Source organism: Phoxinus phoxinus (genome assembly GCF_949152265.1).
Source record: "Phoxinus phoxinus genome assembly, chromosome: 5".
Taxonomy (NCBI): Eukaryota; Metazoa; Chordata; class Actinopteri; order Cypriniformes; family Leuciscidae; genus Phoxinus; species Phoxinus phoxinus.
This window is the reverse complement of record NC_136880.1, coordinates 32,678,526-32,701,103: the sequence shown is the minus strand read 5'-3', so window position 1 is coordinate 32,701,103 and position 22,578 is coordinate 32,678,526. Positions and strand designations below refer to the sequence as shown.

Below are 22,578 nucleotides of genomic sequence, written 5' to 3'. Positions count from 1 at the left end.
GTATCCGTTATATTGTCATTTTCTGCTTGTCCGGGACTTTGCAACAACACATCTGATTCTGCAGAGACTTTTAGCATGTTTCCTATAACAACGTCTGACTTTACGTTTTACGCGGCTTGAGAAAGTCACAAACCATGCAAAATCCGATCAGAGCAGTCAGACTGAAACTGATTTCCAGAATTGCGATTTGAATAAGATTTCAAACCACATATTGAATGTAGCTCGAAACGCATTTGTAAAAATCGCATTTCATGTGATTTTTTGCCGTTCAAACTTGTTAAATTTCAATCGGATATGCACAAAAATCAGATTTGGACAGTCTGAACGTAGCCTAATAAGCACAGGGAACTCAGGCAAACCAGAACAGGGAAAACGGAACCAGAACACAATGAAACAAAACACTACACGTTACAAAAAGGATGAGAACACTAGATCTTTATTGCAGTGAGGTGGTTCCAAGTGACTCATTATGAGTCATTGAATCATTCATTGATTTGATTCATTCAAAATAGCTCATTCATTTACGAACAAAATAAGTCTTTATGAGTGAGTCACTGAATAATTTAGGAAACTGATTTGGTCCAAAAACGCTGATTCATTTAGGAACCTGAAACACCTCACTGGAGACAGTTCATGTGTGTCTGTTTGTTTAATTTAAATTATCCCATTTGTGTTTTTAACAGAGACCTATGAAATTGAATTCAGATCAGCAAATGGAGATTTTTCAATTGAATGTGCTCTTTCTGTAAATCAACAATTGTTTGATTTTTATTTCTCCTAATCTTAACTTTAGGAGAAACACATCTGGAAAAGGTGATTCATAAACTCAACATAACTGAACAATCCAATCCAAGTCTCCTGAGCTGTGAAAGAGTGACCGCTCTGAGCAATGAAATATTCCTCTGGGTGAATGCACTGTGAATGTTCTAGAATGTGATTCATTAGTTCAGGGATGGAGAGTCAACAGATGTTCTGTATCTTTTCACACATGCATAACTTTAAACAAAGAATGAGTAAATGGTAGGTAAGTCTGAATCACTGTATACAACAGTAAACGAGGCAAGAGTGCAGATGCAGAGATTTCGCTTGTTTCTTTATCATGGTTTTTATTCAGAGCTTGATTACACATTCACACAACGCTGCGGTGTGTGCTGTTCTCCTCTCAGCACAGAGAGAGACACAATGCTGCATGTGCTCTCTCACTTTTTGACAATACAATGAAAACATTCTCGTTCAAGCATCGAGGACTGTGTAACAGTCTGTGACAGGCACATGCAGATCCCAGAGACTTACAGCACAGCAAACAACATTTCATTTTCTTTCATTATTGTGAGGAGTCTAACTGATAAAATGATCTGTTGGTGTACAAAAGAACAGCAATGGTTTCTATAGAGATTTGACAAGAAAAACATTTGCATACTTCGCAAATCCATGTGCACATATAGCAATAATATCCCGTAAATATGAATCCAGTACAACATGTATATAAGAATAACAATATATTCCAGATGTCTTCAAAGTTTAATGATATGTCCAAATATACATTTATATTTCCCTTCATCGTCAATGTGTAGTTACATTTTAGGAATTCATTTAGTACGGTTCATTACACCATATGTACTTGACACATATACAACAAAGAGCAGTGTAATGTACTGAAACATATCAAGTATTACATAACAGACATTAAGTGCAAACACAGTTTTTAACTGATGCTGATTAACCTGAATGAGCTGAAGGCTGTTATATTGTTGTGATTGGCGATTTGACATTCACTCATACAAACTCACAAAGCTATAGTAGCTAATAAAAGAATCCTTCATGCAAAGCAACTTAAAACAAAGAAAAAAAGTGAAATATACACTTGTTACATTTTTAAAAATAGTTTTAAAAAGTCCAACTTTTTTGCCTACTGTACACATGATTGCTAAATAGGCATGACAAAAAAAATAGCTAACAGTGAATATAGTGTATGACCTTTCATTTCAACATCATTACTCTCCAACCCACTTCCCTCTTTTTGCCTTTTAACTCTTTGCCGTCTTGTATTATTTCTAGCTAAGCCTCTTAAACATTAACAAAAACCAGCCTGGCTGAGTAGATGAGATCAGCCAGATAAAGAATGAAGTTGAGAGCGCTGAGCACCGAGATGGCCAGCAGCTTGTCCCACGAGCACAGGCCGGTGCTGGAGCCACAGCTGTTGGGTCTGTGGCTTTGTCCTCCATGGTTATTGTCAAACTTATATATGGGCCAGATGATGGTGGCGGACAGATACAAGCCCACAGCCAGGAGGGCATATGAAGACAGGAAGCGGGCGAATGAGAAGGGCAGGCAACCTGTGCACTCTCCTACGCACATCACGATGATGGCTGCCGAAAAGATGAAGCAGATGCAGTACACAGCCAGGCACCAATTGGTCGCCGCATTCTGGTCATACGATATCGGCTCGCTGATGAAGACGAATATAATGCAGGCGACGAAGGTCTCGCACACCTTTAGCAGCCCTGGTGCTGTGGCCATGTAGCCAGCCACCTCTCCCGGACGAGCCTTGCTGAGACTCACCTCGCTTAAGTACGCGATGGTGGCGAGGCAAGAGAACACGGTAGATGCAATGCGGCAGTTGCTCATCTCACTGCGACCAGCAAAGCCTTTCAGGAAGTAAAGGGGGAATATAATCGAAGCGGAGAGGCAGAGGAGGGAGGCGTAGCAGGCGAACGTGATCGGAAAGTTCTTCCATGAGACAGGGGCGCGGGTCTGGAGGCCAAACATTTCCACTAAGATTATCAGGAGAGTTCCAACGAAACTGAAACTCCAGCAGAACACGCACCAGTCACCCGTGCCGTGGGTTAGACCCGCTCCATAAAGAGCTACACTGAATGCTACACAGGCGAAAACCATGGCAGCCACACGGGCCCACAGGAGAGGTGAGGAACGCAACACCACCGGCATGATGGGCTCACAAAAAGACGATTTACAGGCCAATTAATGTCAACTGTGAGTAACAGGAAACAGGATTCTGTCTCTTCTAGGAGGTTGTCTAGGAGAAATGAAGAATAAGTAATCAGTCAGTCGTAAGAAAAAAACACACTATGAACAAAACATCTAATAGATTTCTCACAGATTTAAGGGAGAGTTCACACAAAAATTACAATTCTGTCATCTCTGCAACTCATGTCGTTGCAAACTTTCTTCTTTGGAACATAAAAATCAAAGATATTTTGACTAATTCTATCCAGTCGGAAGATATCAAACATGTTCGATATGTTGAGCTGGCTCTTGAACATTTATACATTTAGCAGAAATGTTTCAAAACAGGCTCAAACTAGTTTATTTTGAGCCAATTTTAGAAAGCAAATTGTTTTCATTTGTCATGCGTCTGCTAGCAATAGCAACCAGGCGCATATTTCTGTGTGACTTTGAGTATGATGCCAAGTTTGATGCCAAGTGTTTTAAAATCTGTTCAGATTATAAAAATCATGTGTTGTGTTCCTCATTCGGGTTTGCAACAACATGGGTTTGAGTAAATGATGACTTTTAGGATAACATAATTTTAATATCAAGGCTGAGTGAGGTTGTTTACTGAGTATAATCAGAAGTTAATCTGTGATTACAATCATTTAATTTTGGTCACGTGTTAAAATTCCCCACAATGTGAAACCTTTAGAACAATAAGCCATGTATTCATGCAAATTAAATGGTCACATACTGAATAAATTTGGTGCTCTACAACAAAACGTCTCTGAGACTCTTTCGGGATTCCAGACTGGGAGTCAGTGAAATTATCTCAGTAATGTATTCAAGCTATTTAGACAAACTCGGCACAAGCGAGACCTTTACTCAACCCTACAGTCCATCTGTCATCAACCTTGTGGGAGGAGCCAGATAGGCTAACAATCGGAGCATTGAGGCCCCTTCCCAGCACTCCTACACAGTTCTGTAACAGCCAGGAATACCTCCTTCATCTTGTCGGAGAGGTTCAAGTAAACAATAGAGGCATGCGTGTTTACATTTTCAGGGTTAAGTGGACAGAGGAGAACATAGTTAGGAAATAAGGGACAAAAAGTGATAAAGACGATGTAAAAAAAAAAAAAAAAGCATAAAGCCATGCAGATGCATTCAGAGCCACATATGGACAGACAGCCGAGGGGTTTGAAAAAGCATGCCCTTTCACCTCACAACGACTCATTTTAAACACAGGCGGGAATAGCTTAGCTGTGAGTCATTTATCCCTTGCTCCCTCCTTTTTTCCCTCTCTGCCTCTCTTACGCTCTTTCTCTGCCTAGTGTCAAATTTTCCAACTTGCTGATCTATTCCAGATGTTCTGCATCCCATCAAACTGCAAAATGAGAGGGATGTGCCTGGTGCTTTCCACTCAATTCCCCCAACCTCTCTTTCCTTACTTGCAGTTCTACCACACACACACACACACACACACACACACACACACACACACACACACACACACACACACACACACACACACACACACACACACACCCTTCAGACCCTTTTCTCTTTTTTTTATACTCCTTTCGTTCCCTTTCAGAATTGGTTACTACAGAAATAGAATAGTGAAAGGAGAGTTTCTCCTTGCTTTAAACCTTCTCCTTGCTTTAGTTTTGTAATCCACTCATGGCTATTTAACATGATGAGATTGAATATGCTACTGAATTCAATGCAATACAATACACAATTATTCATGTTCTCCGTCAGCAGCAGAAATTGCCTATGTTAAGGGAAAAAAAATCTGTAAATAGATCCAAGGAAACACATAGGCCTATGAGAAAACAGGACATGACATGGCTTGGAGGGCTTGACACAGACCTAGACGAGGGCATGCTGATGTCTGAGACATGCCATATATAACTCAATTTTCTCTCTTAATCTGGTTAGTTCTGTTATTTGTTTGTACAGAAAAAAACAAGCTCTCTACAGCCTATTTATTTTCCTATACCTGGTGCAGAAAGGAGGTGGAAAATTAATGTGCCAGCTGTATTGACTGCCAAAAATGTTTTTCAGTGGAAAATTTTACTTTTTGTATCAGAAACCGTTTGTAAAATACCAGAATGTAAGGAAAAGCATTATACTAAGCTCAAATGGAAAACATAAAATTTAATTAATTTTATATTGGCTACTATGGAAGCTGTAAATCAAAACAAATTGTATCAAATGAACGGATCAATTGAATAAAATGGCTAAAAGTGACAGGACATGAAAATGACATTTAGCTGGAAATGAGATCACCATCCTGCCAGACACGACAAGTGGGCGCGCCTCCCCACGTGCCACACCCATTCATACAAGATTACTTTAAAACTTTTAAAAGTCAGAATGTCAAGTAAGTAAATATAGAAAAGTACATTTCTGTCTCCGTCATCATTCCAGATGCAAGATTTCCACATGCGAGCGCAACACGTGACGGGTGCTCGAGGAAATTGCCTAATGGATTTTACATTTTATTTAATTTTATCTGACCAAATGATCGCTACGGATGCACACTAGCCTACTACGCCACAATCAAAGTCTGAAGGAATAAAATAATGCATATAAAGCTTTGCATCGCCATCATCAGAATCCAGAACGCAAGTAGGCTAATACACTCTAGTTATTATGCTATAAAGAATGTAGCATATGTCAGTAGCCAAAACATAAACATAACGGTGCTGTCTGCTCGAAATGTTTGCTTTTAAAAAGATGAAAGTAAACTATCCTCTGCCTCTTTCTTACCCTTGTCCCGTTATCGTTCTCTCGAAGAGGCGCTCAGTCTGAAACAAGTAGGCGCGGTCTTGGATCTGACTTTTCAACCAGTGAGGACACTTTAACCCATGTTTATGAGGGATACCCCTCCACCCACCCCCAATCCGCCCATTACATGCCAAATTAGGTAATATGTTCTCTCTTTCTCGCTTTCTCTCTCACTCTCTTCTGCTTTTTTTCAACCCTCAAATAAACTGCAAATGCTCCTCACAAAAATTTCTGAGCACGAGCAGACGATTTACTTTCTCATTCATGCAGTAACTCAACTGGATTCAGCCAAAGAACAATAGGCCTACTGTATTTACAGAGTATAGTCTTTTCTTGTTTTATTGACTAAACTTAACTGAACTAAACTTCACCACCATCTTTCATATTCTATTCAGCAGCCTGGAGGATAACAAGAAATCTGACCTGTCTGCTTAGTTTAAACAGTCATCTTGTCAGGCAAAACACGTACTAACTCTATTACAGAGGTCTTCAACCCATGCTCCGACATGGAGACGCATTGTCCTTCAATGTTTATTTCCCACCTGCTTCCACACTTTGATGACTTTTAAGCAGTCCTGAAGACCATGATTAGCTGGTTCAGGTCAGGTCTGCAGCAGTGGGTCTCCAGCAGCATGGGATAAAATGAATGTTGTCATGCATATCAGGACGTGCTGCCTCCATATATCTTGTTGTGAGACAGGACTAACCTACACCACAAAACAAAACATAAATTAAATCATAACATTAAAAGAATGTGTGTCTAGAGTGGATAGGTCGGAAGAGTTAGGTCGGTAAAGCATCTTTTACCTCCCATAAATTACAGTACAAACTTACTGGTAAAAAGCCAGTGAATAAACTCTAAATGGCCCATATCCGGCCACTTGGTTGTGTAACTATTGTTATTCTACTACATCATCAAGCACTATACAATATCTTACGTGGATGCTGGTCAGGAGATTTTCCCAGAAATGTTAGCATATTTTTATTTAGGTCCATACAAGCTGGATGTAAGTGTTGCAATGTCACTTAAGGGATAGTTCACCCAAAACTGAAAAGTCTGCCATTTACTCACCCTCAAGTTGTTTTAAACCTGAACCATGTAGATGTTTTTTTTCTTCTGTTGAACACATCTTGAAGACTGTTGACAACCAAACAGTTGCTGGTCCCCATTGACTTCTAAAGCATAGAAGAAGAAAAAAATACTATAGGTCAATAGGGACCAGAAACTGTTCGCTTACCAACATTCTTCAATCTTCTTTTGTGCTCAATGCAAGGAAGAAACGAATATTGCTTTGGAACAACCAAACTCTTGAGGGTGAGTAAATGGTGACAGAATTGTCATTTTTGGGCGAACTATTCCTTTAACGGCACGTTATTGAACTATAGCCCCTGTATTTTATATTGTCTTTAATGCATCCCATTTGTCACCCATGTTAAAGAAATATTTGTCAAGACAAATGTAATTTAGTGGGTTTATCCATGCATCCATGCATATCACATTCTCAATTACAAATACTTTACCAACAAATGTCATAAACTTAATAAAATGTCCCAATAGGGTTTATAAGGAGGGTGACAATAGTGATAAGAAGAGGTGTAGTAGCCTATACATTTCTGCATATATTTCTACAAAACGACTGTACATGTTATACGATTGGGATGGTGTGTTGCAACTTTAACTCACAATCCAAACCATCATTCACATCCATAACCCAAAAATCCACAACCTTTAAAACCACTAGAAATACGTGCTCTGGTAAAGCATATCATGCTATAACATCTACCTCTTGGTATTTATTTCTGTTGCTAGGATGCAGAGAGCATGTTACTATGGAAACCATATGTTTGTTTATGCTGTAATGTGGTTAGAGTCAGAGTGATGTGTGATTCGGAGCACATGTCCGCTCGCTGAGAACTGCTGCAAAAAGGAAACAGTGATTCCCCTTTCTCTTAACCACTCCCTTCCTCACAAGATGCTATGTTCACACACAGAAATAGAGAGTGAGGAAATATATACATAGAGAGGATAAGAGATTATGAGAAAGGAGGAGTACAGCTGAGTATATTAAGATAAAAATAAAATGCCCATTTCACACTCTTCCAATTCGATATAATCATATTTCTTTATGGAATTCTAAGTTTGTAATTAAAAACACCATATAAATGTATCAGCAAGGGTAGATGAAGACTCTTGAGACCAGACAAATGAGAACTGAAAAGACTGCAACTTACAAGTAAACATGAAGTATATATATATATATATATATATATATATATATATATATATATATATATATATATATATATATATATATATATATGTATATGTATATATATATGTATATATATATATATATATATATATATATATATATATAAATAAATATAATTAATATACATATATATATATATATGTGTGTGTGTGTGTGTGTGTGTGTGTGTATTAATTATATATATATATATATATATATATATATATATATATATACATATATATATTTATATATATTTATACAAAAAAATTATATATATATATAAAACTTTGCAGGATTTACGATGCTGATGACCGTTAATACGCGTCATCACCACACCATTACAGTCTGTGAAAAGGATCCATAGTGAGGATTCATACCCATACCTTTATATAGGCTACTGTCTATGATTCATACAGACCTTGCAAAAGGGAAGCTGGGAAGGTATTGGTGTTGTATGCTACCACCTACTGGTGAGAACCAAACACGCATGGTGAATACGGTAACTAACCCATGACGTTTTAAACAAACACACACACACACACACACACACACACACACACACACACACACACACACACACACACACACACACACACACACACATATTTTTTTCTTTACAATGACTTTTGAGAGGGGTAGCCTACTGGATCTTGAATAGTTTATGCTAAATTTGCAGGTTTACCTCAGGTCAGGTGTTCACCTGCGTCCGCGTTACAACTGCAATGGCAGTTTGAATGCAGGCGAGGGCGGCGTGTCATCATCACACACATCAACTGCAATTAAATCACACTACGATGTCAGGAAGTAACAAGCCGCCAGTGTCGTCAACATTCTGGAGGCTAGATACTAGTCTTCCTTATTTGTCGTTGAAGATTTTTCAGTGTCAGTCACTTTTGGTGTTGACAGACTCTTAATTGTTTTACCTGTGCCGTGTATGTCGGTTCATCGTGTCCGGTACGCAGTAATGCAGATGGACGGCTTTTACTAGTAGCCTAACTTAACGTTAGTTTTGTCTGGAAAGCACGGCAGGATTTTTTTCCATGTTGGAAAGGACTCCGCTGTGGAACTCAACGAGGGTGTTCTGAAACAGGTAGATTTATTATTGTTATTTTGATATAGGCTACTTTCAAGTTTTATTTGCCAATCTCTTGACAACTATAGACAGATTTTCTTAACTGTAAGTAGATTGTTTTAAAACGTGTTTTGACGTTTGTCTCGTGTTTGTTGATTGTTGGATGCGTTTTATTGCGCTGTTTTATATATATTTAGATACATTTGCTATGCCAGGATGTATTTTGTACATTTGTTACAAAACAATAATAATGATATATTATATATAATAACAAAACCTGTGCCTTTCTATGTTACGAAAATTTAGGAAAATATCACTTTTACTTAAATGTTAACACGTAGAGACATGCAACAGAAGGAAATAATCAACCAAATAGACAGAGAAAAATAGTAGTAATTAAAAACAGCAGTAGGCTACTTAAACGCTGACATTGAAAATATATTTATTATTATTAAATTAAAACTGTTTAATTCTGTTTGTTTCACGATTTATGCTTATTTATAAACTGCTAACAGTTCCCACATTAGACAAGTTTGTACATGTGGTACATGCTCAAACTTACATTCTTTCTTCTCCAGATCCTTATCATGCTGTACTGTGCACTGCGGTATGCTGATGCATGTTTGTGTGTTTAAAGAATGAATGTCACCAACTGCAAGGGCACAAGCTGCCAGGATGAAACGGTCCACACTCTGCAAATTTACCCCAGGTTGTCCATCAAACCTGGGCAAGGATGCATCCTCAGGGTCCCAAAAGAGGCAACAGTTGCCACTGTCATCAAGATGGCTCTCACCACACTTAGCTTGGACACATCCAAGCCTTACATCCTTGTGGAGGTCCAAGAGTACGGTGGAGAGGAGTGGGTCCTTCAAGCAAGCGATCTGCCTGTTCAAAGAGTCCTGCTCTGGCCTAGAAAGGCCCAAGATAAGCACCCTCAAAGTGATGGATACTATTTCGCCCTTCAAGAGGGATGCAAGGATGGATCCATCCAGTATGACGTTATGACGTCTGTACGGCGAGAAAAAGTAGCTCAGGGACTTGTGACTCGGGGTTTCGTTGCGCAGCAGCCTCAGGAATATGACGATTTATGTAACCTCCCAGAGCTGACAGAGGAGAGCATCTTAGGAACCCTACGACATCGGTTCCACAAGCAGAAGATCTACACATTTGCGAGCAACATTCTTATTGCTGTCAACCCCTTCAAGTTTCTCCCCATCTACAATCCCAGATATGTCAAGATGTATGAGAACCACACGCTGGGCAAGCTAGAACCTCACATCTTTGCCATTGCGGATGCAGCCTTCCACACAATGCTGAACAAACAGGTTAACCAGTGCATCGTCATCTCTGGAGAGAGTGGTTCTGGTAAAACCCAAAGCACCAACTTCCTTATCCACTGCCTGACCGCCCTCAGCCAGAAGGGCTATACTAGTGGAGTGGAACGAACTATCCTGGGGGCAGGCCCTGTGCTTGAGGTGAGTTCTGCTGAAGGTTTGAGGTTTATCACTGTTCATTTTCTACTTTGAAGTTAGCAGTCTAGTTGTAATAGGAAACCAAAAAAGGTTGTAAGATGGGAAGTTATTTTGAGACTGATGTAATTGCTGTTCTACGAGGATTATGTTCGTTGGATGAATGGTGGCTATTGTAGCCTTGTTCAGGGTTCAGCAATAAATGGTGTTTCTTCGACTATGGGCTTTTTTGCACTTCAAGAGACTACATTTCAAAAGATGCATTTAATGTGGTTTCTGTAGTGGAAATAACGGACATAAGTTGTGATCAGCTTTAAGTTCGGGTCAAGACCTGAGTAGGTTGAGTCTAAAGATACACGGGGCAACTTTTTAAGCAATGTTGCCGTAAACGGGCAACCAGGTGAGACACAGGGCCCACGACCGATAGAAATTTGTTGGCTATTCTCAATGGGAAGTGCCCAAGCATCATTGTTCAAAAAAGTTCCCCCGTGTGTATCATCACCTTAATTCAAGGCTGAGACCAATAGAAGGTTGAGTCAGTATCTAGACAGAGAGTTCATGATAAGACAAAGACTATGAAAATATCGTCTTGAACTCAGATTTGAGACATGAGACGCTCCCTTATGTCTCGCTAATGCTCATTTCACAGCTAGCATTTTTTGTATAGTGGATTAGATCCACTACTTTAGTTATTTTTACTAGTACACTCTGTATCTTGTCTGTAACTGTGGTCTCATGATTTATTATTGGGTTGCTCGACACATCTCTATATCTTGATGTACTGATAAAGAGTCTCATTCGGGCGGAAATGATGACCTCTGTGCAGGAAATAGCTTGCCCTCTCATATTTTGCACGCTTTTAGCTGATCATGTTGATGACTGTTGACAGTGTGACTCTGAAAAGTTTGATACTGTCCATAAATCAAATGCAACAAATTGTGTAAGAATGGTTTCCCCTTTCCTCCCTTAAGCATGGTAAAATAAGGATCTAGAAACCATTCTGCCATGCCACATGTTAGGGGACTTTCACATCTCTTCCTCTGCATCTCCCTAGGAAAAGGGGACTCCGAACAGACCTCTGTCTCCTCGAGCACTTTAAATAGACACTGTAGATCATGAAACACATTGAGTAAACAGTTTAAGGGTTTCAACACACTCTGATATTTTTAGGTGTTACCATTGTTAATACATAAACAATGAAGTGAATTCACAACACTCTCAGGAGTTTGAGTTTTTCCACTGTTTATACAATGTGTTCATTACAAGTTTGGTATATATCTCTGAACAGTCCACTTCCTACATTTCCTGTTCAGAATTTAGTATGAAGTGCCACTAATGAAGTTCTACTGAGGAAATGGCTCAAAATTCATGGGTTTTCTTTACTGTGGCCTGAAGTCCCCCCCTTAAACTGAGCTGTCAGTCACCTTTTGTCATGCACTGACCAACTGGGATTCTCAATCTGATCAGAAACCGGTCAAACAAGTTCTCTGCTTTTCTTAAAAGCTTTCTTTTAACAGCACGTCCACGCCCCTCTCAGTTCTGCAGTTTTGCTTACAAAAAATGTAAATGGCTAAGAGGAACAAGCGACTTGCGTTATGCCTTGGAGGTTTAAAATACAATTTCTTATAAAGAGGGATGGAAAAAAACATTAGGTTATGTTTTTGTGTTATAACTAAAGGAAGCAGAACAAGCAAGCAGATTGAGACGGTTAAAAACGTATGGTCATATGTTGAAGTTGTGACCATTAATATTTGATGAGAATTATTATTTAAACAAGTAGGTTAGATGATTATTGTATCTCATAAATTATAAATGAAAGATCCACTTCAAATGAGTCATTGAAGTACTGTTGTTCCCAGATTCGTTACCTTGATACACAACCTTTCAAAAGATTGATACTTTTATTCAGCAAGATGCATTAAACTAATCAAAAGTTACAGTATGACATTTTAAATAAATGCTGTTCTTTTGGATTCTCTATTAATCAAAGAATCCTGAAAAAATTTATCGCACACTATCTACAAAAAATATTAAGAAATATCATGATATTGTTCCTGGTTGAGCACAAAGCAAGTTACATTTTTTTCAGGGAATGCACTTACTGATATTAAAGGGATAGTTCACCCAAAAATGAAAATTCTGTCATGGGTTTACTCACCCCAAGTTGTTCTAAACCTGTATCAGTTTCTCTCTTCTGTTGAACATAAAAGAAGATATTTTAAAGATGGTTGGTAACCTGACAGTTGGTGGCACTCATTGACATCCATCCATAGTAGGAAAAAATACTATGGAAGTCAATGGGTCTTTAAAATATCGTTTGTGTTCAACACAAGAAAGCAACTCGTACAGGTCTGGAACAACTTCAGGGTGAGCAAATGATATTTAGGTAAAGGGTCAAACATCCCTTTAAGTCCCTTTATTGTGTATAAAAGGTCTTCCAACTGAATTAATTTACATCTATTGTAAAGGTAAAAATAAAATAAATAACTCTGGTTGTGCTATGATACTTTTTTGGTATTTTTAAAAAAAAGTTGCTTGCTTCATGATGGGTTCTATGGTCTCTGCTTTTGGTTTTGTTGAATCAAAAACACCTAACATGTCCCTGTATTCCACTTCACTAATTCATAGAGACCTTTGTGTATTGCCTTCACGTGGTGTACCCTTCTAACAATATGCTCATTGTTTGGTTGGTAGTGTTATTTACACGTGTACTACTGTTGAACTATTATGCTTCACCGCTAGAGACTCCACCTCCTTGTGTTTTATGTTTTGATTCAGACAGCTTAACCCTTGAACAGATAATGGAATTGTATAGCTCAAGTTCATCATTAAAAATCCATTACCAGCGCATTTGTTCCATTTAGGCATTCATTCTAAAATTCTAAATGCTATGAAATTGACAAGGTAGTCCTGTTTTATCAGCCCGTTTGTAAGAAAATAAGAAGAGATATGTCTGAAGCCAGATATAGGCAATGTGTTTGGCATATATGCAGTGGAAATTTTGGGCAAGGCAAGCCAAGCATCATTAAAAATATACATATTTATTCCCATTTTGTCTTAAACTTACTTCTGCAAGTTTGATCTACAGACATGAATTATGTCTCAAATCATGAGATTATTGAAGGTGGGGTATGTAATTCTCTTTTTTGGCCATTTTTTCAAAATCACTTAAAATCCTATTCCTAACCCACTTACAGCCACTGAGTTAGAAGCACTGAAATAAAAATTAAGCAATTTAATCATCTGTGGAACGGGGAGGACTCGAAAAACACCAGCCAATCATTTCCAAGACCACCTAGAATCATTGGACAGTAAAGGCCTTTTTATGCTTCTGCGTCAACTCCACACCGTAGCTACGCCGTCACTCCTACGGCGTCGTGGCCGTTTTATGGTTCTGCGTCGGGTTGTGTTGCATTTCACCGCCAGAACGCTAGGGGGGTGGGGGTGTGACCAATCACAGCCCTTGTGGTCTGCGTCGCCTCGACGCGTAGTTACAATTTTTTGGAGGTGCACGTCGAGCTACGGCGGAGGGGTTCGCGTCGACGCAGAAGGGTCTGCGGGGGTACGCCGTCGATATGACGCAGAAGCATAAAAAGGCCTTAAGTGTGTCAATCAATCGGTCGTACCATCCACCCCTCCCCCCTCCATGTCCATGTTCTTTGAATGGGTGGAGTCAAAGGAAAGAAGGTAGGACCATTAGAGTTGTGTATTTTCAAAATCTGCCAGCCGTTTTGCAAATCACATACCCCACCTTTAAGGAGAGATTTCGTGTTACCTTTCTAAGTGATCAGACTTATGATTTTTGCTTGGTAGATAGATAATCTTGGTTGATTAAAATCCCGTAGACTTGCATTGAAGGAGTAACCCAAGCCTTGTAACCAGACTCGAGTAAAGTATTAACCATGTAGAACACTATAGCAACTCTTTAACAACATTCAAAAAAGACAAAAGACTTACCAACTGCATAGCAAAGTGCTAGAAACCATTTGCAACTGTTTCGTAGGGACAAACTCTACAGGCTAGTGTTAGTGTATAGACTCAAACTCTATATAGTGTTGGAAACGTACTGAACAGATGTTTGAGAAACAGAAATGGGTCACAAAAAACTGGGTCATCATATCTTGAGAGATTTTTACTCTCGCTTTCACTGAACTTTGACTGAGAGTCTGTTTTTGTATTTTAGTTTTCAGTTTCATTTGATTGTTGTAAGAGGTGGCAATGCTCTGTTATGACATCTGAGGAGTGCGGTTGTGACCTTTGTCCGTTTACTTCTCCAGTGTGAAAGGAATAAGAGAGAGCTCTTGGGGGAAGAGAACACCTGACAGCTGTTAAATGTGTACAGCAGTGAATCTAGGCCTTGTTGTTGAGCTCTTAAAGAGATGGTGTCGTTGAAAGTGATGGTTTCTGTCATCAATTACTCACTCTACTTTAGTTCCAAACCAAGACTTTCGTTTATCTTCGAACCATTAAGATCTTTTTTTTATTATTGAAATCTGAGAGAGTTAGGCTATGTCTTTCCATTGAAAGTCTATTCACCCAAAAACTCTGACAAACGTTCATAAAGAGATAATTAAATCCATATGAATCGAGCGGTTTAATCCAAGTCTTTTAAAGAGTCATGATCATGATCACTTTATAAACATTTAGAATCATCAGTTTTAGTTGAATGGACTTTCAATTGAAAACAGAAATCTCTCAGATTTCATTAAAAAATATCTTAATTTGTGTTCCGAAGGTTTTATGGGCTGTGAACAACATGAGGGTGAGTAAATGATTATATAATTTTCATTTTTGGGTGAACTAACTTTTCTGTTTCATGTGTAGAAGCCCTGGGTGTTGGCTTTGTCAGAATACCAGAACGAGTCTGCGTACGTTAACTTGTCAAGACAGGCTTTGTCAGGCCATCGTATAAAAACTTATCATTTGACAAAAGTAACATCTTTTTCTATTCTCTGTATTCTGGTGTTGTATGACCTTCTTTCCTCAGTATTTGTCTTCCTACACAATTTGAAAATGGTAGTGGGACAATGAAACTATTTGTTTAAAAACATGTTTACTACAGGATAAAGTCCTGAATGATGGTAATGTCACAGATCGTGTTGAAAGTATGCACATATTGAGAATCAATAGAGAGCAGTGTTAAAGCCTGTTGGTACATGTACACATGTCAAAGTTCTTCTACAGAATGTTTAGTTTTAAAAACTGCAGTGTGTAATGTATTCCACCTTTAGCTGCACAAATAATATGATTAAATATGATTTCTCAAAAACAACATCTGCAACAGTTCTGGAAAAAAGAGAGAAACCAAGATGTTCACTGCATAATGAATTTTGGTCTGTTATTCACAGACCGCTATCATATAACTTCATAAGACTTATAAGGATTTTTATAAGGAGTAATCTTACAAGTGATTTTATGTTGTTGTTGGGTTTTTTGTTTGTTTTTTATTTTCAGAGGTTGGCACTGGCAGCCCCTGGCCACATGTTTTCATTGTATTGAAAATAGTGGCTCAGAGAGTCTTCAAACCATTTTATTTGGTGTTCCACTCATACAAGTTTGAAATGACATGGGTGAATAAATGACAAATTTTTCATTTTTGGATGAACTCTTTTAACTAGAACAGGAGGAAGTATTTTTGCATGGGTAAAATTACACATGTAGTATTAACTAGCATTAACTACATCAACAAATAGATCAAACTATGTAGGCAAATGTCGTCTAGATGTACTAATTTGTTTTTGGTTCCTGTGGGTGATATAAAAATTCAGCAGAGTTCTGTGTAAATGTTTTTCTATTAAATTCTTGTCATAGCAGATCATCTATGATAACATACTGTGTAGTTGAGCAACCAATGATAATCTAATGTCCTTAATGGGTCAAGAGTTGTCTGTCAGCATTCATGAAGATCAGATATCAGTGTTTTTTTTTTAGTCTGAAATATTTTTCTATTTCCTCAAAAACAATTTGCCTATCTAATGCATGTCTCTTTGGTCTCCTCAGGCCTTTGGCAATGCTAAAACGGCATACAACAACAACTCGAGCCGCTTTGGAAAGTTCATTCAAGTGAATTATCTAGAAAGTGGCATTGTGAGAGGGTGAGTCATCTGTGTACTTCTGCATATCTTCTTCATACACCAGAACACCCACAGCTGAACATGATGACAAATGCATGTTAGGCTATCTAATGAGGAAATGTTTATTTATTCATGTAAAAATAAATGTTGAGCTGTGATGCTCATTCTGTTAATTCAGGTTAAGATCCACCATATGACATTTTCTGATGTCATTCCCCCTTTTCTCTACTCTCTTCAAAAAAATTACATGCCAGAATTGATCTGAAATTCCTAATAATGTTTGCTCAATGTTTCAGGGCTGTGGTTGAGAAGTATTTACTAGAGAAATGCCGTCTAGTATCCAGAGGAAAAACTGAAAGGTAAAAAAAAGAAAAGAAAAGAAAATCGTTATATTCATTTTACATTTTAATTAAAAGTGTCGGAGATATGAAAAAATGTATCGCAACATTATGAATTCCATGCTTGTTTGTTATCTAACCTGCAGGAATTACCATGTTTTTTACTATCTTTTGATTGGGGCCTCAGAAGAGGAGAGAGATGAGTTCAAGCTTCTGCGGCCTGAAGACTACCACTACCTCGAACAAGTAACTCAGAACAGCCATCACAAAGAATCAGTGTTCCTTAAAGGGGTCTTATTATGCCCTTTTCCGAAGACTTGGTTTTGTTTTTGGGGTGTACTAAAATATGTTTTCATGCTTTATTGTTCAAAAATGCATTATCTTCCACATATTACATTATCATAGCCCCTCTCTCCTCAGTGTGTCGCGCCGTCTAGGTCCTGTTTCGATGAAACCCCTCCTTCCGAAATATAAAATGTGCTGTGATTGGTTAGCTGGCCCAGTGTGTTGTGATTGGCACTGTGTAGCGCATGTTCGGGAAATGTTCCGCACCTCCATACTGCTCTATTTTAAATATAAAGGATATGGCGTGAATTTCAAACCAATTTTAAACCAACCAGTCCGATTTAGACCCTGACAATGTTAACGAACAAGAGAATCGTGCCGAACGAATTTCATTCACGTTAACAGGATGTTTCAGAGTTGTATGTTTTCTGTTAAATAAAATATCTCCCTTTAGAGTGGACTTTGAGCTTTGTAACCTTGCAGATATGTTTTATGCTCTAACAGCTAACAGCAACATTACACAATAGCTTAAGTTGAAAAAGTGGAAAAGCATAATAGGACCCCTTTAATGAATCTGTTTCAATTTTAATTTAAATTTCATGATTCTCTCAATTGTCTTCGGGGCAACAATGACATTAAATGGAGAGGAAATGGAGGCCAAGAATTATCATTCTTCCAAGACTAAATTTTCTGAGCTGTGTTGTCCATGTTAATTGTATAGCTGTTTATTCATAAACTGTATGTCAACAATTGTCTTTTTTTTTTTTTTTCATTATTTGTTCAATCTTCTATGTTTACACCTCACAGGAAATACCGATTTTGGAGGATCAAGCAGAAATGAAACATGAATTCAGGAGACTTCATCAGGCCATGGAGATGGTCGGTTTTCTGCCTCCGACCAAAAAACAGTAAGTGAAAAATGTTTTCAAGTAAAATTATATTTGAAAAAAAAAATAATTGGCTATGATAATGCTGTTTGTTGCTATAATGCTATCTCAGTCTGCATCTTAAAGTACTATTCTCAATTAAATTATTTTGGTAAGTCTTCCTAGTGATTACATTATAATGAATTATTATGTTTAATTACAAACATAATCATGTTTATTAACACACATTTTATTTTTCAATTATGTGTAATCTATAATGTTTATTTAGCCCTGCTAAAACCATTACATTTACAATGAGCTGTACTCCAATAATTACCCTTAAAAAGTAGATAAATACAGAATACTAAGATTTATTGTCCTGGAAGGATTTAGTCACACTGCTGAAAATTTACCTTCTATATGCATGACTAGCAAATGAAGAATTCTGCTCTGGAACAAGTCTGTGCTTGTCATGGAGGAGGAAAATACATCAAGACTTTCAATATGCACTGTGCTCTTTTGGCCGTGACGTACAGAGAGCGATAATGTCAGACCTAACACATTTAGATCATTATGAACTGTCTTCCAAGGAACAGCAATGTTTCAGTGTTAAATGTTCTGGCAACTAATACTTATTTACACAATGTTAGAAATGTAATTATTTGAACAAAATACAATCAATTTATAATCAATTATAATCAATTATATTTAAGATGCATTCCCATGTGCCATATGATTTACAATGTAAAATCACCAACAATTACCAAAACGTACCATGGTTATCATATAGCTTAGAAATGTATTATTTGAGGCACCTTCCAAAGAAAATAAATATATTTTGGATTTAATGTGGTTCAATGGTTGATGCTCTTTTTCAGGATATTCTCTGTGCTCTCTGCCATTCTGTACCTGGGAAATGTGACGTATGAGCCAAAAGATGTTGGCGAGTGTCTTAAAGTTGGGCCAGATCATGTCCTTTCAGCTGTCTCTGACCTTCTCAAGGTACCACTGGCTATTTTAATGTTCAATATAAATGATTCACAGGAGGCTGAAATTCTGTCCCTCCTACTGGTTATTGTGGTAAACCACACAGAAATAGAAATACTTTAAATTTATTGCTCAACAGTCACCTACCAATTCTTTGGAAATGCTGTGCAGTGACATCTGTTGATTTACTTGGCCACCGCCACTGCATGGTGAACAAATACATCATCATTCAACCAGTTGTATCATTACTTTTAGAGGACTCTTAGTGGATTGGTCCATTTGTATTTTTTTGGATTGTCTTTCCAATTTTCCGAAAGAAATCCTTTTCCCATTTTGCACTTGTTGAGTAGTTATTTGGCTGTCATTTAAAGGATTACACACTCTGTGACAGATCATGTGACAGATTTCTGTCATCCTATGTTCAAATGTGTCTTTATTACACGTCAACTAATTCTCATTGGAGTATTAGTAGACTGTTAGGTTAGGGTTAGGAGAATACGTTGACATGTTAGTTGCAAAGTTACTTCTAGTCAGTAGAATGTCTGTTGGGGGAGCATCCAAATAAAGTTTACTTAGCAACTACATGTCAACTAACTCTTACTAGAATTGTAGTAGACTGTCTGCTTAATATCTGCAAAGTTAGTAGATTGTCTAAAGTGGACTGTTGATATAAAATGTTATCTTTTGATTTTATATAATTGCTCTTAAATTACAGGTTAAAGTGGAGCTGCTTGTGGAAGCACTGACTACAAGGAAAGCAATGACTGCTAATGACACACTAATTCTGCCTTACAGCCTCAATGAGGTAACTTCATCTGGTGCAAATGATGACATTTTCTACTCTACCATTCATTCATTGACTAGTCATGTGTTAAATGCATATCTATATCATACCTTATGTGAAGTCAGCTTAAAGAGGTCTCTTTGTTGCTCTATCTATTTCATTTGTCTTTCTTCATTTCTGTACTCTAAGAATCTGCTGACATGTTCAAACATTGTCATGTCTTTAGGCCATCACTGCCAGAGACTCTATGGCCAAGTCTCTGTATAGTGCCCTGTTTGACTGGATTGTCCTGCGAATCAACCATTCTCTACTCAACAAGAGAGATTTGGAGGAGTCTGTCTCGGTATGAATTCTGTCAAGATAATTTATATATTTGAATATATTAAATTGTATATATTTGACTAATTTTAGCTGTTTACTAACTATTATACGGTATATACCGGTAATTGTGTATATGCATGTACACACACACAAAAGTCTTTAAAACATAAGTCTTATGTTTTTAAAAGTCTCTTCTTTTAATTAAATAAATGCAAGGCTGCATTTATTTAATTAAAAATAAATATTGTGAAATATTATTACAATTTAAAACAGCTGTTTTCAATGTGTGTATATATATATATATATATATATATATATATATATATATATATATATATATATATATACCGTATATATAGTAAAGTGTAATTTATTCCTGTTATCAAAGCTGAATTTTCAGCATCATTACTCCAGTTTTCAGTGTCACGTGATTCTTCAGAAATTATTCTAATATGCTGATTTGATGCTCCAGAAACATTTTTCATTATTATCATTGTTGAAAACAGTTATTTCAACAGGAAAAAGTACATTTTAAAATAGAAAACCATTATTTAAAATTTGCATAATATTTAACAATATTACTGGGGGTTTTTTTTGGTGTATTTTTAATCAAATAAATTCAGCCTTGGTGAGTAGAAGAGACTTCTTTTAATAACATAAAAAATCTTACCGATTCAAAACTTTTGACTAGTAGTGTATATTCTCTAATTTAATAAAAACTTTTTTTTTTGCTTTTTAATATATGTATTATTATAATGAAATGCAAGTAATGCAATGCAGCTTATGTGGCAAACTGAAAGCATCTACTTTAAATTCATTTTATTCTGTTCCTCACAGTGCTTATCCATTGGTGTTCTGGACATATTTGGATTTGAGGATTTCAAGATAAACAGCTTTGAACAGTTCTGCATTAATTATGCTAATGAGCAACTACAGTATTACTGCAATCAGCGCATATTTACCCTCGAACAAGTGAGTTATGACATCTGAGTTGTACTTTGATGTCTCCTTTAATCATGGTGGACAGGAATGTCAGTAGCTCAGTGTGCATCTGCTCATGCTTGCATTGTGTTTTAGGAGGAGTATATGGCAGAGGGAATCACATGGCACACTGTTGACTACCCTGACAACATTGGCTGCATCAGTCTCTTCAGCAAGAAGCCCACCGGGTTGTTTTACCTGCTTGACGAGGAGAGCAAGTGAGTTCAATCCCATAAAGGAGTGTTTCTCAACTCTAGTCCTGGGGACCCATCTATCAGAATGTTTAGATGTCTCATTAATGCAAACTGATTCAACTCATCAGCTTCTTAGGGACAGATTTACTAAACAGGGCTTATTAGCATGAAAGCGCAATCTCATTAAGGTGCCGATAGGAGTGGAAAGTGCTGCGCGTGGTCTACTGACAATGCGCAAATTAAGAAAACAGATGCAGCCAGATCATTTCCATAACGACCAACGCAATCTACAAAGTGCAGCGCAAATTAGCGTCTTTTTTTGGACAGTAAATCACATTGCGTGATTAATTTAAAAACTCCTACAAATGCATATGGTCAAAAAGGTCAGCTGCAAAAATAACCCTGTCCACACCTGTTCAGTGCTAATTTTTCACTATGTGTTTTAGTAAGTCCTGAAAGGAATTTTTATTGCCAAAAGAGGGTTTGCGCTACCGCTGGCGCAAGCTGTTAGTAAATCTGGCCCTTAGTGTGTTAAATAGTGAAGAATCTGACTTATTCTGGGAAATGTGTCCTGAGGACATGAATTGAGAAACACTGCCATAAAGCTATGCATTGTAATATTTGTACATGAAATGTATTTCCTTTAGTGGATAGACAGTAGATTTGACTTTTTTACTACTTATATTAAACATTTTCAATGTATTTTTCAGCAATGGCTTTGTTTTAAAATCATGATTCCTCTTAATGGATAGAGATACAGAAATATTGTATATTGTTAAAAGCATATGCACACTGTTGGAATCCATCGGAAAAAGGATATCATCTGCTGATCCACTACTTGAATTGCATCTGGCTATTTAGAATGTATAATACAGTATGTGAATTAGTATGCATCTAATCGCTAGTGTGTTGTTTTATTAGTCCATTAGTTAATATTCAGTGTTATGGCCTCTCTAGTTTTCCTCAAGCCACAGATAGCACTCTTCTAGAGAAGTTTAAGCAGCAGCACCAGGACAACGGGTTCTTTGTGCAGACCCCAGTGCGGGAACCAGCCTTTGTCATTCGCCATTTTGCTGGCAAGGTCAAATACCAGATAAAGGTAAAGGAACAGACCCTGAAACTAAACTTTCCCAAACATTTGGAGTGTAGTTGTGTTACAAATGATGTGTCTATGGTGGGAAAACAATACCGAGAAGCATTTGTGATG

General features: G+C 37.5%; 2 protein-coding genes across 16 annotated transcripts in view; one reads left to right on the top strand and one right to left on the bottom strand.

The window, feature by feature from the left end:
- Window positions 1-1,067: 1,067 nt before the first annotated feature.
- Window positions 1,068-9,081, bottom strand: myadmb (myeloid associated differentiation marker b). 7 transcript variants are annotated; one of them, XM_079613242.1, is made up of 6 exons: window positions 8,924-8,958; window positions 8,683-8,773; window positions 8,419-8,467; window positions 6,818-6,921; window positions 6,288-6,452; window positions 1,074-3,037 (listed from the first exon to the last, which is right to left on the bottom strand). In XM_079613242.1, exon 6 carries the CDS (start codon window positions 2,947-2,949, stop codon window positions 2,068-2,070), a length of 882 nt encoding a protein of 293 aa, XP_079469368.1. In that variant the 5' UTR covers window positions 2,950-3,037; window positions 6,288-6,452; window positions 6,818-6,921; window positions 8,419-8,467; window positions 8,683-8,773; window positions 8,924-8,958; the 3' UTR covers window positions 1,074-2,067. The 7 variants fall into 7 exon arrangements, with proteins under 7 accessions (XP_079469365.1, XP_079469368.1, XP_079469364.1 ...); XM_079613238.1 differs by lacking the exon at window positions 8,419-8,467 and having other exon boundaries at window positions 8,924-9,067; XM_079613243.1 differs by lacking the exon at window positions 6,288-6,452 and having other exon boundaries at window positions 8,924-8,960.
- LOC306998870 (myosin IXb) overlaps window positions 8,950-22,578 on the top strand; it is a 29,567-nt gene continuing 15,938 nt past the window's right edge. For all 9 annotated transcript variants that reach the window (XM_079613233.1, XM_079613236.1, XM_079613230.1 and 6 more), the window contains exons 1-12: window positions 8,950-9,090; window positions 9,651-10,547; window positions 16,542-16,636; window positions 16,912-16,974; window positions 17,100-17,199; window positions 18,046-18,146; window positions 18,983-19,106; window positions 19,807-19,896; window positions 20,102-20,218; window positions 21,034-21,168; window positions 21,274-21,395; window positions 22,329-22,470. In XM_079613233.1, the coding sequence (XP_079469359.1) occupies window positions 9,711-10,547; window positions 16,542-16,636; window positions 16,912-16,974; window positions 17,100-17,199; window positions 18,046-18,146; window positions 18,983-19,106; window positions 19,807-19,896; window positions 20,102-20,218; window positions 21,034-21,168; window positions 21,274-21,395; window positions 22,329-22,470 (1,926 nt within the window). In that variant the 5' untranslated portion in view covers window positions 8,950-9,090; window positions 9,651-9,710. The remainder of the gene's footprint in view (window positions 9,091-9,650; window positions 10,548-16,541; window positions 16,637-16,911; window positions 16,975-17,099; window positions 17,200-18,045; window positions 18,147-18,982; window positions 19,107-19,806; window positions 19,897-20,101; window positions 20,219-21,033; window positions 21,169-21,273; window positions 21,396-22,328; window positions 22,471-22,578) is intronic.

Excerpts from the sequence above, each read along its gene's own strand:
- myadmb (XM_079613239.1), bottom strand. The coding sequence starts at position 2,949 with ATGCCGGTGGTGTTGCGTTCCTCACCTCTCCTGTGGGCCCGTGTGGCT.